Source organism: Lutjanus erythropterus, chromosome 14 (genome assembly GCF_056507025.1).
Source record: "Lutjanus erythropterus isolate fLutEry1 chromosome 14, fLutEry1.hap2, whole genome shotgun sequence".
Classification (NCBI taxonomy): Eukaryota; Metazoa; Chordata; class Actinopteri; order Lutjaniformes; family Lutjanidae; genus Lutjanus; species Lutjanus erythropterus.
The window spans coordinates 4,290,270-4,309,312 of NC_139330.1; the positions used below are offsets into that span (position 1 = coordinate 4,290,270).

Consider the following 19,043-nt stretch of genomic DNA (forward strand, 5'->3'; position numbering starts at 1 on the left):
AACCATGCCCAAAGATTGGCACTACATCATGAAACCAAGTGCTTAAACGCTGACAAAGTGACAACAGTTTGCAAAAAAACATTGGATCACGTCAGAGGATTATTTTAGTGCCCTGTGTCTACCAGAGAGGAAAAGTTAAACTGACAAACTCAATATTTCCAGCTAATCTCAGCATCCTTCTCCTTACCTTCCTTTTCTGTGAGAAATGATCCCACTGAACGTCCAGAAGTGAAATACTGTAATATGAACAACTATTTGATTGCATCACCAGGTAGGATCATCCTTTGACCCAACAGAGATCAAAACCAGGCCTTTTTATAGCAGAGTTATCTGAAATTTCTGCAGTTTGTCTGGTCAGATTAGCAACTGTAATTTTGGCATAATGTTAGTGAGTGTCAGGATCCCACAGTTACCCTCTTCATCCTGCTGACGACTCACGTCTGTCTCCACTTCTGTCTTCTTAAAGACTCTTTTTTTCAGGTTGGCAGCTTATAAAAACTTGGTTCTGGGTTCTTTAACTTATTGGTAGTGCATCTCAGCTCACAACAACTTTTAAACATTTTTCTGTTGTTTACTAGCAGATGGAAAGTGACAAGAGGCACCATCACACAATACAAGTCAATGGAGAGCCATGGATCGTTTTCCTCTCTGGTGTGGGCGGGGCTTAAATGCGCTTCATCTCTATTGGCTAGTACTTGCTGCTCGACGACATGGCCTTCAGATTGCCAGAGATCCTCTCAATCATTGTCAGAGGATCTGTTTTAACCATAAACCATGATCTTTTCCTAACCCTACCTAAGGAGTTTTTAGTTCCCTAACCTACCCAAGTCGTTTACTTGCCTTAACCTGCCTAACTTTGTAGTTTTTGTGCCTGAACCTAACCAAACTGCAACTGAAAATAATGTTTAAAAAACTGAAAGTAATAAGTCAGCTGAGTCTAATAGACAGTTAAAACTGATCTCCTTGTTAAATTTCACCCAACAGCCAATATCTACACTGTCGCTCACAGCCAATCAGAGCACACTAGTAAAATCACAGTCGTGGGGGGAAAAATACAGTCCGCCATGTTGGAATGCCATGTTTCTTGGGGAGCCTAGAACAGACCAACTGAACGCTAGCTCGTGCCACGGCCACCGTAGGTTCTCTTACACAAGGGGAAGGTGAGGCAAGTTATCTGATCTGCAAGTTCTCCGCTAGATGAAGCTAAATCCAACACGCTGGTCCTTTAAATCCTAAACATTAATGCTCTGATCAAAGCAGTCACAGGAGCATTTTGTGGCCCACATTTTAGCAAAAATACACATTTTGACGGCTTGAACAGTTTCTGTTCAGAATATGGTTGAATTTAGAGGTCACCAGTTGCACAGTATAAAGGAAATGAAGTGACTATTGTCACTACTGTTGAGAAATATCAGTTGAGTAAATAAAAAAACCCTGCAAATCTCTTATTACTCATGTAGTTTAAAAGTTGAGTATTTTCCCATATAATTGTTTGTACATAATGGCCTGACAGCTCTCCCAAGATGCCTCTTTTAGCTCCTCTTCCTAAGTGTTTATGTTTATTTGATAAATCCATCATGCAAGTGTGCTCGCCATACAGACTCATTTTAATCTGAGGTCCCTGGCAGGTTGATGGCAAATAGAAAGCATTTTAAAAAAAAACATTAAAAAGCACATCAGCGCAGACAAAAGCAGATTGATGAGATGTAAAAAACGTTAAAGAATACAAACAAAAACATGCACAAAAGCACATACATGGAAATGCATCTTAATGCATTCAACTCACTTTTTTTATTTGTATCAAATTTCCTCATGTCTGTTAGAAAAAACTGATGATAATCTATCTCATACCTTTGTTATGACTTACATCAGATAACATAGGATGAAAAAGTTACTGTCATCTCCTGTTGTTTGTGTACACTGGCCATCAAAATGAAGTTTTGGTTTGCACGTAATTTTACATCAAATGACGTGCAATTCTGACACATGTGAAACTGATTGTTACCTCAAGGTTTCAATAATGTGGTGCAACGAATTCAGAAATATTTACTGAATATCTATGTACAATCTTGAGAGTCAGCGGTTAGAGCTTGTGGATATTCAGTGGCAGTTCAACAGGGCAGATGCTTGCTGACACAGGGGCAAAATGGCCCATCCACCAACTGAAGGAATTTGGCCACATAGATATTCAGGTTACCTGCATTTTGCGAAGCATATCAAGACAGTTCTCTGTTGAGCGAAACAATGTCACGCTCAGTGTGGAAAGCTCAAATGTCATACTGCTGTGTTTCAGGTAGAGAATCTGACAAATTATCATATCAACACTTTCAGACTGATTGATCATAATTTACATCCATTCTCGTATTTCCATTCATCATTTATTTTCCATATACTGCAGCTTTAGATTATATTTGCTGTTACATATTGCAGATAAGGCACAAGCGCATTTACACACTTCTTATTGTATATATTTGCTAATTTTGTTATATCATCTCTAATGTTAGTGGTTGAATACTAACGTTAGCTATGGTAGCTGATGGGTCATCATATATGTTATTTAATCTTGATATATGGCCCAATATCCCTTTAGATTTTCACCATCTTTTGTCTTTTCAGGTAATCTGGAACCGCTTTGTTAGATTCTCTGCATTTATATGGCTTGGGACACAGCAGTACGACATTTGAACGTCCCACCGTAGACGTTTTAGACATAATTTATTTTTTTATTTCTTTTGGGGGGGTATTTCAAAAAACTTATCAAACAGTAATTTGGCAGGTTACTTGGCCTTGACCAAAGTGGTGAACGGACAGACAGACATTGCCATAGAGTCACGTTGCCTTTGTGTCTAATAAAAACTCCAACATGGCATGTAGGCTTTCTGCGTTCATTCCCTGGCCCTTTATATCAAAAGATTAGATCACAGCTTTGGAATAACTCACACAGACAATCATGTAAATACGAGGAGTATGACTGAAAAACATGAAGACATATTTTTGTGATGACAGTCATAATAACTCTGTGTATTTGATGTACAGTTTCGTATTTACAACAGTTCCATTCATATTTTCATCATGACAACATTTTGATACTAATCTTGTTTCTTGAAAAATCTGCATCCGAGGTTGCCACGGTACTTTACAAGCAGCTTGTCCTGAAGCGTCATTACCGAGGAATCCAGGATGTGCTACGGTGGAGATATTTGTTTTCTCTCGTATTAGGAGACTGAGGTGAAATGCTCTATGTCGCTTCCTTCCTGTCTCGTTGTCAGGAACCACAGAGAACCCTGATTTAAGTTCAGAGCACAGGATACTGTGAACATCAGCTCACAGGGGTTTTTTAGTTGTTTTTTTTTTTTCAGGGTGTTTTTTGGCTCATAGATCCCAACTAATTTGCAGACAGCATTACAGTTATTGAACTTTTAATTTAATGTACAATATCTGTCAGATTGATTCAAAAGTTTTAGATCTGAATTTTTGTCAGAACAACAACACAATCTAAAATCATTTGTTTTTCTGATATTATGATCTTATAAACATATGGTTTACTTGTTAGCAAACTATTAACACCTCCATGGCCAAAAATAAGCCCTATTCGCTGTCCTTTTACCTCTTTGGTCTGCATGATGCTAGCTGCTAAATGCACCAATATATCCACAGTTCACACACTCAGACCAGGTGTGAAACTCACCTTGTCTGGCCAAGTCGATGCCAAGATCAGTGCAGGGGATCACAAGCAGGTTCTGGGCCTGGAACTGGAAAGCTAATCCAACGAACTAGGGAATATCAATATCAGTTTGTACTTAAATGTGTGTCCAGTGGGTTGATAAAGTAGGCAGGTGGCGCACGGTGACGTTATCAGAGCTTGTTTGCTGTAGCTGGATTGATTAGGGACTGAATTAAAACATTTGCAGCCTGCAAAACCAAAACAATTCACTGAAAGAAGCTAAAACAGTCAGGTCTTAATTCTCAGCGGGTTTGTCAATAAGAGCAAATCCATTTAAAGTTATAAGATATAATGTATAACATAATATCTCACATGTGACAGTATGTAATGTGACTGAACATAACATCAATAAAACTTAACATATCTCATCAGATTTTCATTAGCTATGGTGGTTGATTAAAAGTTCGGTTAAAGCTCCCACGCCACTTCACGATGTCATCAAACTACGTCTTTTGTCATGGTTTTAATATGAGAAAGACGCCTAGCTGAAGAAGTTAGCTGTTTTGCAATTAACATAGAATATAAAGCGTGTATTTCTGCAGCTTTAAAGGGCCAGTGTGCAAGATTTAGTGGCATCTAGCGATGAACTTGCAGATTGAAACACCCTGATCTCACTCACCTCTTCCAAGCATGCAGGAGAACCTAAGGTGGCCATGAACCGGTGTTCGGTTTGTCCATTCTGGGCTACTGTAGAAGGGTGCAACATTGAGGACCAACACCATCTGTAGATGCAAATGGCCCAGGAATATTCTGCAAAAAGTCCCTGTAAATTTTGTATACTGGACCTTTAATTTCTTTTCCCTCTCAAACTAAAAAAGAGACAGATTTAAGGAAACATAGGTTTTATTTGTTTTATAGTATAACTGGGAACAGGTAATTTTTTAAAACTGCAGTAACCACAGCTGGTCAATGAAATGCTTTCTGGCTCTTTTTTTTAGAGTTTAATCTGTAGTCTGAAGTGAACTCTGTGTCAACTGTGACCAACGTCAAGACACAAATTACACCAGGAACGATCCCATGTGCAACAGCATCATTCTATCGACAGATTCAATTCTCACAGAGCCTCTTTTAGTCTCTCTGTGAAAAGAGATGACACTAACACTGACACTTACAACATCAAATCCGGATTATTGATAAATAACAAAAGAACCCAGTTTCCTCACTTATGATGAAGTAACACTGTGACACTCAGGATATTTCATCTGTGCAAGGAGCCGTGTTAGTATGAGGACATGAGGTGAACAGAAAGTTCTCACTGAATGAGTGTGTAGTTGTGAGCACATGTCTGTACTGTATGTTGTCTGTCCTGTCTGCCTCCCTGTGCACACGTAGTGAAAGTTTGTCCTAGATGCTCGGCGCTGTGTGTCTCTTCAGTATTTCCTAACCATGTCCTGGAAAAGGCAACTAGACCTGTTTAGCCACCTATTTCCAGTAATGCCCCTCCTCTGCTGCTCTGTCTCCTCCCCCTTCACCCCCCCTCCCCCCTTCCTTTGAAGCTCACAAACCCTCTCTCACTGCAACGGTGGCATCCGGTCACACTCCACCTGAATGAACACAACATTATCTCACCAAACCAGGCTGGCGTTACTACAAAGTAGTGGTGACGTACTCACACAACAGTGCACTCGCACAGAGGAGTATGCATGCAATACACTGTAAAAAATACACTAATTGTTTTAACTTTGAGACAGGTTAAGGTATTTTTGTAATGATTCCAAACAAATAATATTAATTCAGAGGTGCATTAGAAAACATGTTCACTGTTTTGGAGGATGTGAGATTTTATTGTGAGTAAAAGACTTAAATAAATAAATAAGAAATTTATGATTATTCAGTCAGCTTAAGATATTAAGTTGAACCAACAACTCTTCAGTCACACTGAGGAACTTTTATAAGATTTAATATTTATCATAATTTATTCATTTTTAATTAAACTTATTCAATACTAATCTTCATTGTATTTTTCAGTGTTTTCATTATTAACAAACAACCGTGACTGTTATTAGAGACACACAGCAAATTTTCATCATGTACGTTTTCTTAAAATTTTAAATAACAAGGGTCTCTGGAAATTTTAACTTCTCAAAATGCATGCTGGGAAGTCTGCGAACATGCTAATCATGTTTCTCTAGAAACTTAGTTTAATGAGTTTACTTAACTCTGTACAACACATTCATACAACTCATCATTTCAAGTTAGAAGAACTTGTGTTTATAAGTTCTGAAGTGGTCTGAAAAGTAAATACTAGAATTTCAAGTTTAATTAACTTGAATTAATAAAACTTGTATATTTACATCAAGTTAATGAGTTAATGATTAGTTGATTTTGCTAAATTCCTGTGTGATTTTTTTTACAGTGTAGTGAAAACAAAATTAGACTTTGATGATATTTTACTTCTTCTTTACATGTATTCACAAATTGTTTGATTGTTGTAATAAAATTAGTGGTCATTTATCCTATATACTGAGTTTGATTAAATTCAAATAAATCAGACAACCTGAGGTTTTATATTACAACATGTAGCCATAAAATTCATGTTATTATGGTTTTTTTGTATTACGGTAAACACATTTCTTTTTCAAATGAGATATTCTGGACCCTCACCTCAGTTAGCTAATTTTATTGCATGTCAAGCTACGTATCGCTGTAAAAAAAAAAAAAAAAAAAACTACTGGAAATTAGTTGAATCAGCTAATCTTTTCTCACTAATTTAACATAAATATCGAAGTTTTATTTGTTCAAGTTAATTTAAGTGAAGATTTCTATTTTCAGAACATTTCAGAACAAACTAACTTTAAGTCTTTTAATTTGAAATGATGAGTTGATTGAAAATACTCTACATAGTTCAAAATTAAGTTAAGTGGGTTTCTTTAAAAAAAAAATATGCGTAGCAGACTTCCCAGCATGCATTGTTTGAGAGGTGAAACTCTCCTGAGACTTGTCTTTTTTATAGTTTGTAGAATACACAGTAAGATAAGTTACTGAAATAGTTGATCAAAAGTTAGTAAATGGTAATAAATGTTATAAATGTTTGTCAGTATGACTGAAGAGTTGTTGATTCAACTTAATATCTGAAGCTTATTAAATATGTTTTCTCAAGTTCAACTGAATTTGACAGAAAAGTTTATTAGTTTTGAATCATTATAAATTTGCCTCAACTTATCTTTTAAAATTCAGTCAAATTAAACTTTTTGAAGTTAAAACAGCTTCACATTTGTAGGAACAAAAGGCTCCAAAAGGTCCTTTCATTTTATAAATCATCTATTTCTAAGTATCTGTCTTGTTCTGAATCAATTCGTGGAACGATGCCTAAACAGTGTCACAAACACATACAGTCATTTTTTCCACCTGTAAGTTCACTGAGTCAACACCTCTCTATGAAATATGCAGAGCAGTTATTACTTCCATTCTCTGAGAGCAATTTCCCTGATCCTACAATTTGCAAACTTCCTGCAGCACATTTTAATTATAGGTATTGTACCTTATGTGTAGCTAGAAAGGCTCCTCATGCAAGACTTAACTCATGTTTGAGAGCCGGGAAAATCCCGCACAGCTTTTACTGTGTAATGTTTGACCAGAGCGGCGGATACCTGCCTGTGTGTCCCAGCGTGTTCAGCAGGTTTAAGTCACGTGGCTCCATTGTTTTTAGATTTTATTCTAAAGGTTAGCAAATCAAGAGAGTAATCACACTCCTTGTTTATGTATGTTAGTGTGGTGAGTGGATAAGAAGACGTGGAAGTGTCACTGCTATGATTTTTATTCTTTGCTGATATACAGTATTTACCACGGGAGAGTATCAGGACCAGGGAAAAGAATTAGTAGTAAGAAGATTTTTTGAATTTCACATTTTGAGAAGAAAGTTCAAATATTGAGAATAAATTTGAAATGTCAAGAATGAAGTCAAAATGTTAATAAAATCAAACTTTCACTCTTATTGGCAGACATAGGAATTAAATAGATCAGGAAGGAGGAAGAATATTTTATTTCTTTATTCATTTTGCATTTTTTGCAGGTTGACTTATCACTATTAGTGCCAAGCATTAAAAAAAAAGAAAATAATATCTTCCTCCTCTAAATGTATTGTTTTCTTATGCTTGGCATTAATACTGAAAGTCCAATGTTATTCTCAACATTTTAACTTGATTCTCAAAATAAAAAATATCTTTCTCCTCTCATTTTCCCCGCCTCATGCCTGGCTCTAACACTTCAAACTTCAGTCAGTCAAATTATGTATATTTATACATCACAAGTCATTCAACAAATGCAACTCCAGGTGCTTAACAGCTATAAAACATAGGAGATCAAATTAACAGTAAAGTCCAAATAAGAATTTACCACATGAGATAAAAACAAGGCTAAAAAGGTGTGGTTTAAAAAAAAAAGACAGAACTCAGTAACAATTAACGGTCCAGTGTGCAAGATTTACATTCATGTGTTGGCAAAGTATGGCAGAAAGTATGTTTTTAATGATAACCTTATAATGAGCCCTTTATATCTACTTGTGCGAGTTTTGCTGCCACGTTATTTCTCCCCATCTTCCTCCTGCTTGGTCGGGGAAGGTAAGACAAGGTGTTTGCAATCTTCAAGCTCAGCGGTAGATGTCTCTAGCCGGTTGATTCCACTGAACACAGCACGTCCTGATCCGTCCTGCACACGACTTCAGCCCTCACAGCATTTTAGAGCATTTTGATTGTGTTTTCTTGCTCATATTTTGTTGAATTTGTCCTCATTCCTTGATTTTCGTGCTTCAACCATGGATAACTAGGTTACTTAGTTAAATAGCTCCTTTTCTGTCTGTCTTCGTGATCACGAGTCTGCACGCGGTCTTTTATTTGGAAGTCGACCAGATTGTCTCTGCTTTTTCTGTCTGACTTTCTGCCAGATGTGCTGCCGGTGGAATCACAGGCATTGTGCAGAAAGGCAACAATCAGCTCCGGCTGATGTGGTGCAGTCATAACACGACACAGCCGTGCCTCGTAGAATCACACGCACCAGTCCTTTAACATATGCAGCTAAAATTTAGCTGACTTTTGACTTTTCATTGTTCGTGTAAAGTGATTATGCCATAGAAATGTATCGATTTTCAGTAACAAATTGCATACAGAAAGCTAAAACACTTTGACAGCTTTATCTTTCTAGCTGCAGTAGAATATCAGCCAGCCTGAGCTTGATATCGGTGACTTTCCCCAACATGTACCCTATAATTTCAAGCCAATGTTGATGCTCCAACATCTTATTAATTGAGTTTGTTAGCAGTAGCTACATGTGATGACAAAAGAGATCAAAAGTAACACTAGATAAACAAAGTTAACTGGCCTTGATGCTCTCTCGATTTGTCATACAGTATCTGTTTTCAACCTAATAAAACCATCTTGAAAAGGTATAAAATTTCATTGCATTCAAAACAGTCAACAGTATTTCTTTCCTTGCTGTTCCAACTTAGGAAAAAATGTGATAAAAGTTAAAATTTTCTTTTCCTCCTTTCACTGGGGACCCTCTACAACTCACTCAAGACCGCAGTTTGAAAACCACTGCTTTAGACTTCTTTTGCACTTGCAGTTTCACAGTTTTTGTACTGTAGGTCTTGCTGTCTTCCTTTTTACACCCCATGAATGCGATAATATCACCTCTGAGCCCAGCACAACAGATAGTACAGTGTTGTCTAGTTTGACACTGCACTTATTTACTGTATTTCCTTTTTTGACAAGCAGCCACACAACCGTGTCATTCACACAAAGTTCATCTGTATGTTCCATCAATATTCTCTCTCGACAGTTCCACTTTTGTATTAAGCCTCCATCTTCCTGTTTGACATGTGCAATACACACATTTGCACCACAAGCTGAACACACACACACACACACACACACACACACACACACAGAGCAAGGAGGAAGCAGTGTTTGTGAAAAGTACAAACATCACTTTGGCCAATCCAGCGTGCTGCCCAGCAAAAATACACTGTATAACCAGTTTGGAACGCTGGAATTTCAGAGCGAGTAAAGAATGTGGTGTTAGAGTGAAGTCGCAGGTCTGGTTGGAGCAGTTGGAGCTAAATTTGTCCTCATGAACAGAAACAGATTAGTTTAGGGATTCTTTGAGCGATTTTATGCTGTCAAACAGTTTTTTCTTAATTACCGCCGTTTGTGGTTCTATAAGACAGGAATATACGGGGTAAATTTGTGGCGACCCCAGAAATCTTTTTCAGTCTCTGTGAAATGTGTTTGCAATAATAAAGAACATTTTATCCCACAAATATCACGCTGACCTCACAGAGAATAATGGTGCTATGATGACTGCACATAGACTGATCCAACAGGAGGCACAGACTTTCAAACACTCGTCTCAAGGAACTTTTCTGCCGTATTCTTCTCATCCTAACTTATCTTAACTTCAGCATCATGAACAATAAGGCCAAATGAATGTCCACAAACTTTGGTGTCTGGAGCTGCTTGTTTGACCCCTTCAATTAAAGGGACAGTTCAACATAACATTGTACAGAGCAGCAGTCAAACAGAACATTAAGGGATGTCATCAGCTGAAATTATCACTGTCAAGTCAAGTGAAGTTCATTTATGAAGCACATTTAAAAATAACCAAAGTGCTGTACAATAAAATAACGACAGTTAAGAAATATAACGTGAAACTGCAAGATAGCACCAGAGATAATAAAAAATCCCATGCATGAGTAAATAAATAGAGGAGCAGATAAAAAGAAAAAAAGTGAGATACACGGCCTGTATGACTCTTATAAGCCTGAGAGAACATCAGAGGGGGAACAATTAATTGAGCAGGGTAGGCTGTTCTAGAGCTTTGGGGCAGCTCGATCGTAGGACAGCTAAGAGCAGCTGGTCTGAGGATCTGAGCGATCAGGGTTTGGAAATGGAGCAGAGGAGTTCAGATATGACCTGGGGTGGTAGGCCATGCTGAGCTCTAATAAAACATGAGGGGTCCTGCTAAGTATTTTTGTCAACCTTTGTCTGGTCAGAGCCAGTCTTACCCCTGTTCCCTGTCTTTGTGCTAAGCTAAGCTAACTGTCCACTGACTGTAGCTTAGTATTTAAAGAGATAATTTGGGTTTTTGGAAGTGGGAGTGTATGAGGCGCTTATCCATAGTCAGTGTATCACCTACAGCAGACGTTCTGTGGTTTAAAAGGTTAGTTCAAATTCACCAAAGTCACACAATAACACAAACAAACTACCCAATCAAGGCAGCTGTAGACCAGGATCTCCTGTGATCTGTGAGGTAAAATGACCGTTTTCGCCCATGGAGTTTGGTTGGTTTTGAGAGCGTGATATTTGGCTTACTTAATAACAGTTTCCCATTGGAAAACACTGTCTTATGACAAGGTAAAGTGGTGAAAATAGTCTAAATATAGCGCACACTTCAACTGATATTGTTTTTTTAGGTGACTAATGTTCTGAAGCTGAATCTGTCCAGAGCAGTACATTGCTTATTGCTTCCAAAATGGAAAACGAAAAATGAAACTGGAGCATATTTACATCCAAAAGTCCCAAATGAGTGTCATGTCCAGGTGTTGTGTATTTCTAAAGGTCAATTTCATAAATTAGTTTGCATATAATGACCCTTTACTTTCCCTGACCTTCCTCCATCACAGAGCAAAAGGTCACAGGTGCTCTACAACAAACCCCAAATACCAGGACCATCATCAGCTCAAACATCCTCTCCCACAGAGCGACGACATCACAGCCAACACTTTGGATCGCCACCTTACAGCCGGGATCCTCACACCGTCATATCACAGACCGCAGCCTTAATCTCACACACCTACACTGTGGCATCACACATGCTCTTCTGTCATCCTCCCCCTTGGTGAATCTTATGCACACTCCCCCACACGAACAAAACTTGACATCACAGGACTCCCTCTTAAAACCAAACCATACACCTCTTCGCTGAGAGCAGCTTTCCTCACGCTCACAGCGACGTAGACACAGGCTGCCCCCTCACAAACCTACTACAGGGTTAACTGACAAACACTGACAGCAAGTGAAAGCTCAAAGGGGAATCCATCCTCACACCAAATTTATACATGTCATACAAGTCAAATCTCAGAGCTGCTACATCAGCAATGCTCACTGATGCCGATGGTATTCAATGTGCATTCAACTTCATATTTTTAGCTGTGTAAGCATGTTTCTATCTACTGCCAGTGGTCTGATCTTGTGAAATGATATGGTTTAATATGGGTTGGAATAACATATTATTTCTTCTTTCTTTTGGAGAAGCAGAGAAGAGCACCAGAATAGAGGCTAAGCAATAAACTGCTGTGGTCAAGGTAGCAGCAACAAAAGGTATTTTAGGTCAATCTAAAAACAACAGTATCAGTTCAAATGTATGCTATATTTCGAATATTTTCAGCACTTTAACTTGCCATTTGACAGCCTTTTCTGATGGGAAACCACTGTTATATAAGCCAAGTATTGCTCTTTCCACACCAACCAAACTCCACTTGCAAAATTGTTAATTTTAGCTCACAGAACCCAGGACATGCTGATCTGATGCTGCTTCAGTCTTTCAGTTTGTTTGTGTGATTGTGTGACTTCTGTATTTTAAAAGATTAGTTTGGATTCACAGAAGTCACACAACAACACAAACTAACAGATTGAGGCAAGAGTAGACCAGCAATAACAACATGTTCTGCAAATTTAATAATTGGTTTTACAAGTGGAGTTTGTTTGGTTTGGAGTGCGTGATATTTGGCTTATATAACGCTGGTTTCCCGTTGGTAAAGACCGTCTGATGGCAAAGTAAAGCTGTTAAAATATTTTAAAATATAGTGTACACTTAAACTGGTATTGTTATCTTTTTTTTATGGGGATCTTTCTAACAGGCTATAATCTACATTTTGCTGCTGACCCTGTTCACAGCAGTTCATTGCTTCCATGCTGGTACTCACCTCTGCTTCTCCAAACTGTGGACATGCTGACTGCCACCTACATCACTACTGTGGGAAAGTCTTTATTTATTAAAAGGAAATCTAAATATAATATGATAGAAAATAAAAGTACTCAGAATCAACACCTATTATGTCAGGAGTTAAAAGAGGAAATCAAGCCGTGTGCAACACTATCTTCTCATGAAGGGGGATTACTCTGAGGACAGCAGATTTTATCCTGTGTCATGTTTACTTCAACAGCAGTGTCACATTTTATATCTTAACTTCCTCTTGGTGCAGGTTGGGTAGGTACATAATGAAGTCCTAAAACTAAGGACAGTGGTAATGTTTCTCTTTTAGCCAAATTAATTTAAAAAAACGATTTCAATGTTACCGGAGATCAGTGAGCAAAACATTAATAAAGAAAAATGCTTTCTTTGTTTAACCTTAGTGTATTACAAAAGAGGGAAATCCCCCCTTCCCCGTAATATTGTTGGCCGTAAACGTTTATCGATAGGGACTTCTCTTTTGATTAAATCACAGCACCCTCTGCTGGACAAAAGAGTGCATCAACAGTTTGGTTTCAGGCTGTACTAATCGAGTGGGAAAAACAAATAGGATTAGTTATGGATCTTGCATCGATTTGGAGGGTAATTTAATGGAGTCATGTCATAAAAAAAATATATTTTCACATTTATTCGTTCATTTATTTCTGTATCTGTTGTTTACATTTTTTTTTAAAATTCTTTCCAAAAAATATTCGTTTAGCATGAACTACATCTATCTTCTATCGATTATTCTGGTATGACAATAATATTTGTTGCCTTTATGGGGTATCGGCATTATATCAATCACGGACATTTTATCACATCTGTGTGCAGATTGCAGTCAGAGAAGTAGTGAAAATGCCTCAGAGACAAAGTGATATGTACCAAATATACTTGTTCCTATTCCTGTATCTATCAACACACACACACACGCGCGCGCACACACTCACATACAGTGAGTTGCGAAATGTGACGTAGTAAATTCCGAGGATCACGTGAAGGCAACAGGAGAAGCCGTCGGGGGACAGGTTTCGTGATATTTTGACAGTTTGTGGACATTTTAAGATGGATTCACAGTCCCCGCCAAAGCCGTGGGAAAGGCGGATCCCAGGCGCCATGAGTGCACCTATAAACTACAGGTAAACTAGCTAACCGTGTTAGCTCGTAAGACGTGTTTACTGACTGTAGCCGACTAGCTAGCTGTTGTTGCTAACGTTAGCAAGCTATCTTAACACTAAGGTTTTTGCACAAGTGAATTGATATCATCTAAAAAGTGCTGGCCTTGACATGGTGCTATGAATCATTACCAGTTGACCACTTGTATTTCCATGTGTTAGAATATTTCGGAAACGGCAGCCATTTAATCTAAATATCTGTTGTTAAGAGCAAACCAAGAAGCTAGCAAGGCCCAGTGAGGCCCTGTCATGTGCGTTATAAGAAAAGTGTTTCTTGGAAGGCTCCGTTTATAACTTGGAATCAATTGTAATCGTTGCAATGTTGCAGTCGCAAAGGGGATAGCACATTACCAAGAAGCAAAAGTAAGAAATAATAAATAAAAAACCAAACAAGGTATACACATGAGAAAACAAACAAGGTCTGTATGTACGAGAAATGATTCCTACAATTGAATATACATCATTGCACATAAGAAATATTTATATTTCTGAGTTTGAGTTGATATTTCATCTGAGTGGAATATTGATATCGCATAGTTTGTACACATTAATGTTGCAGTGTCTCTGTTAGTTTTGATGTGTGTGAGATTCACAGTGTTGGTTGTAAATATGGTGTTATTTGCAATTGTAAGCAATTTAATACCAATAACGTTTTGCCATGGTTTGAAGATGAATGTAGCTGTGGATGCTTAAGGTTTGAATCTGATATACATATATGTATGTATGTATATATGTATGTGTGTGTGTGTGTGTGTGTGTGTGTGTGTGTTGTATAGCACTTTTCAAGCCAGGGGCATAAAGTGCTGCTTCCCATAAATGGTTAAAAAAGAAAATCACAAGAATAATAAATGTACATGCACATAATTAAAATACCATATAGAGGAAATTTATCCTAAAGGTAGAAGAAAAGAAATTAGGAAAATAAAACTGATTGAATACCAGCTGGAAGTCTCTTCCAAAGCTGAGGTGTGAGTCAAGCAAACCTATCAATTTTTTACCTTAACCTGGACTCTGGAACATCTCTCAGGCCTAACCCAGCTGATCTGAGAGGCCTTTTTGGACAATATGGAGTGAAGAGTTCACTGATGTACTCTGGTTACTGGCCATGTAAAATCTTAAGCTTGATTTTAAAATGTCTTCCAAAAGACATTGGTGAACAATGCAATGAGGCTAAAATTAGGGTGATGAAAAGTGCTGTCATGCATCTTCCACATCAGGCACTTGGCTAATTAAAATCTCACTCATGCTCTTCTCTATAATAAAAAAAAGTCTTCGTCCTTCTCACCCAACAGGTCTACAAACATTGGGCCATACGCAGGCCCCTCTGCCTCTGCAGGCCCTCCTGTTCTGACTAGAATGGCGCCCCCAGTGCCCCCTCGTCCCGTCCAGCAGTCCTACCGTCCATCCTACAGCTCCTTCACCTCCTCTTACAGCCCCTATGGGAGCTCCATGTATGGAGGGTACAGCCCCTACAGCTATGGAGGGGGCTACGGCCTGGGAGGGTACAGCCGCATCTCACACACAGAAGATGTCGCCCCCAGCCGGTTTGTGCAGCAGGCTGAGGAGAGCAGCCGCGGTGCCTTCCAGTCCATCGAGAGCATCGTCCAGGCCTTTGCCTCAGTTAGTATGATGCTGGATGCCACCTTCTCAGCAGTCTATAACAGTTTCCGTGCTGTACTGGATGTAGCCAACCATCTAACACGGCTGCGTGCACACCTCACCCGAGTTTTGTCAGCGTTTGCTCTGGTGCGCACCTTGCGCTACCTCTACCGACGGTTACAGAGGCTGCTGGGGCGGCAGTCAGACTCCGAGGTTGAGGACTTGTGGGCCGACAGTGCGAGTGATGCCCTGGCTACAAGTGCATCCAGAGGGTACGGAGCAGAGGATCAGAGTGTCAAGTCCTGGCCAATCTTTCTGTTTTTCGCTGTAGTCTTGGGGGGACCTTACCTCATCTGGAAGCTGCTGAGCTCCAGCCCCGGCTCTGAAGAAAGTGGTAAGACTTAACATTCAAGATTTCAATTCAGTACAACTTTGTTTTTCCCCCTAGGAGCAATTTGTTGGAGCAGCTTGTTATACTTAAACCAGAGTTACATGTGGAATACAGTCTATAAACTGTACTGATAAATAAGCAGCTTGCAGCAAAACCAGAAAGTATTCAGTGACATTTTCTGAACCAGCATTCTGTGTTCTTGTTAATTTTAAAAAAAAGAAATAATACTAGTATTGTATCCATGTTAAACATTTTGGTATTGTGACAACTCTATAAAGTATGATAAAAAAGATCATATAAAACATATACCAAAATGGCAGTGGTTTAAAAAATCAGCAGAGGATATAGTTGTTAGATTGCAGAGGGAATGAACAACTTCATTCATTTCATTTAACATTTTGAGTGCAGGAGCTGTTCATAAATCTGCAGCAGCCTTGTTTTTTTTTTGCTCTCTTTGCACTTTACTTGCTTGCTTTTGCCATCATGGCCCAAGTCTTTGTTGGTCTTTTTTCCATACATTCACAATGACTTTGCATCACAATGCTTTATCAATTACCCGGGATGAGAGTGTGTGCTGTCTTGTTGCTCAGTGGCCAGAAGTTGAGAACCACTGCTCTGGATAGTATCATTTAAACATAGATCGCTCTGAAAGTAGCTGGAAAATATCAAAGACTTACATCAGCTGTATCCAAGGCATGTTCCTCCAAACAGCAATGAAAAGACATAATATACAAGAGAAGCTGATGAGTGTTGTTTTAACGTTCATAACTCTCATGTAAAGATGTTGTGTGTTTCTTTGTTTAGCCACTAACTGGGCCAGTGGAGAAGATGACCATGTGGTGGCCAGAGCAGAGTACGACTTCTCAGCTGCATCTGAGGAGGAGATTTCTCTGCGGGCTGGAGATATGCTCAACCTCGCGCCTAAAGGTGAGAGCTTGCAAATAATGGCTAGACGTTATCCTCTGTCCTCACGGTCCTCTTGTGCAAAAATTGTTCAACACATCTGGGTGTACTGTACCAATACAGTCAATGTTTCAATCAGTATTATCAATATCATGACCTAAAATTACATGTATACAGTGGTAGAGGAATTCATATAGGTCATCCGCTCCTAGCCGGGGCATTTTGTTCGGTCTCTTTCTACTCTGTTTTACAGTTGTTAACTGTCAAAATTGTTGATTGTGTTGATGTTTTTTCCAAAGAGACGGTTGTGAACTCCCCCCCCCCCATGCCGATGAGCTCAGGTCGTGACCTTTTCTTCTCCCCTTTGTTTAGAGCAACAGCCCAGGGTGCGAGGCTGGCTGCTGGCCAGCGTGGACGGTCAGACCACAGGACTTGTTCCAGCCAACTATGTAAAGGTCCTCGGCAAGAGGAGAGGCCGTAAGCATGCAGAGATGGAGAGGCTTGCACAGGTCCAGCAGGACAACGTGCAGGCCTCCCAGACGGCCCTCACTGCACTCCCACAGTCCAATCCTGCCCAAAGCTTCACCCCGAGCCTGAGTTCTGCTTCAGCTTCAGCTTCCTCAGAGGAGCTGCTGGAGTCTGTCTACACAGAAACACCAGCTTCCCTCACTATGGGAACATCCAACTCCAGTTTGCCCTCCAGCACGGCGCTAAACATCCCTGAGAAGACTGACTTGTGATGCCTGTGCATGTGTGCATATCTCTGTATGCAAGTCCATGTGTGCTCATAACATTGGTTGGCTCAGTCAGAACTTGTTTGCAGCTTTTAACTCTGAAGCTTGACTAATGATCAGCTGACAGTAGATATTTGGAAGAATGCCACGAAGGTCATTAAGAATTGCTCAGAGAAATTCTTTGGGTCTATAATGACTCGAATCATCAAACACAGTCTGGACCTTCTGAAATGGTTGATATTGGTTTCCACACACAGGTTCCCTGATATACTGTTCTGTTTAGAGTTTTTTTTCCCACTTCATTGTCAGAGCTTTTAAAGAAAGAGTTTTGTGTATTCTCTATATATGCCACACTGCTGTTCTAAGTGTCTAATATAAGATGTTATGTCTTGAGCTTGTTTAATAACAGGAATTAGTTCAATGTTCAGGTTAATGAGGTGCACTGATAACATCATCTGTACACTGATAAAGCCAGGGTATTTTGTTCGACAATGTAATTATGTGACCTTGTACTTGGTTTTGGCCTTCACTTGTAGGCTGCTCAGTCCTCTGTACTGTCTTTTTGTGAGGCAAATGTGACTTGGATTTATTTCATAATGACAAAGGGGCTAATTTTGCACATTTTCAAGAGTTTGTCGCGGAAAAGTAATTTTGTAAATATTTAATATAATTATTTTGAAAATAAATACTTAAAAAAATCATGTTGTCCATTGTGCAAGATGTTTTTCAAGTGAATAGACCTTTTTTACAGCAGTCATTTTGACATGGAATAGGGTAAACACAAATTATACTAATTAAAGTTTTGTTACATTCAAGTTAAACAGAGTCGGCATGCTGTCATTGTGCATGCTACACTAAAGGGAACGGGACTGCAATTTGTATCATTGGTAACACCAGTGTTTACTCACCTTTCATATCAGTAGATTGTCTTTAGAGTAAAAAGTTATGTTTAATTAGTAATAATAATAATATAATTTTTTGCAACCCTTTTGTTGTATAGTTTATTGATGTCTTTACATGACATTTGATAAAGAAATGTGTATTACGTTCAACCATATTGGAAAAAAGTTTACATTTTCACAACAATCACAAAACAGCTGTTGAACATAATAAAAAGGACAGTAAGAGCAAACAAAAAATTGACAAACAAAATAACTAAATAATACAGGGGAAATCGACATGTGTGAAAGAACTGTTGAGTAAATACAAATCATATAACTTTTTTTTTGTACATTGTATTTTTCCAGTTAATTGAGATGTTATAATAGACCTCTTGTTCATTTTTGTCTTGGAAACAAAAGTTAAGAGTAAATTTTAACACCATGAATGCTTGTTCTTTTATTTTATTTTATATTGTAGTAACATAAGTTAGTATTAGTTGTATTTATTTCATATAACTTCCCCCTTTATTAACAGATTCTAAAAACAACAAGGCACTTTCAAACCAATAATATAAATTTCTTGGTTGAGCATGGACTACAATAAATATAAAAATAAAATTTTAAGTGAAATAAAACACCTGAAGAACAAGAAAAAATAAACATAAGATAAAACATATGAAAAAATGGATT

At 38.5% G+C, this 19,043-nt stretch overlaps 1 protein-coding gene across 1 annotated transcript; it reads left to right on the forward strand.

The window, feature by feature from the left end:
* The first annotated feature begins 13,641 nt into the window (after positions 1-13,641).
* On the forward strand, positions 13,642-18,173 carry pex13 (peroxisomal biogenesis factor 13). Its single transcript, XM_084736370.1, has 4 exons — positions 13,642-13,809; positions 15,138-15,838; positions 16,640-16,762; positions 17,111-18,173. The coding sequence occupies exons 1-4, from the start codon at positions 13,736-13,738 to the stop codon at positions 17,476-17,478; spliced, it is 1,266 nt and encodes a 421-aa protein (XP_084592496.1). The 5' UTR covers positions 13,642-13,735; the 3' UTR covers positions 17,479-18,173.
* The last annotated feature ends 870 nt before the right edge of the window (positions 18,174-19,043 follow it).

Bases quoted from the DNA above. Each gene is read 5' to 3' on its own strand.
- pex13 (XM_084736370.1), top strand. From the start codon at position 13,736: ATGGATTCACAGTCCCCGCCAAAGCCGTGGGAAAGGCGGATCCCAGGC. The intron at 13,810-15,137 runs GTAAACTAGCTA...CTCACCCAACAG, and splicing joins AGTGCACCTATAAACTACAG to GTCTACAAACATTGGGCCAT. The intron at 15,839-16,639 runs GTAAGACTTAAC...TTCTTTGTTTAG, and splicing joins CCCCGGCTCTGAAGAAAGTG to CCACTAACTGGGCCAGTGGA.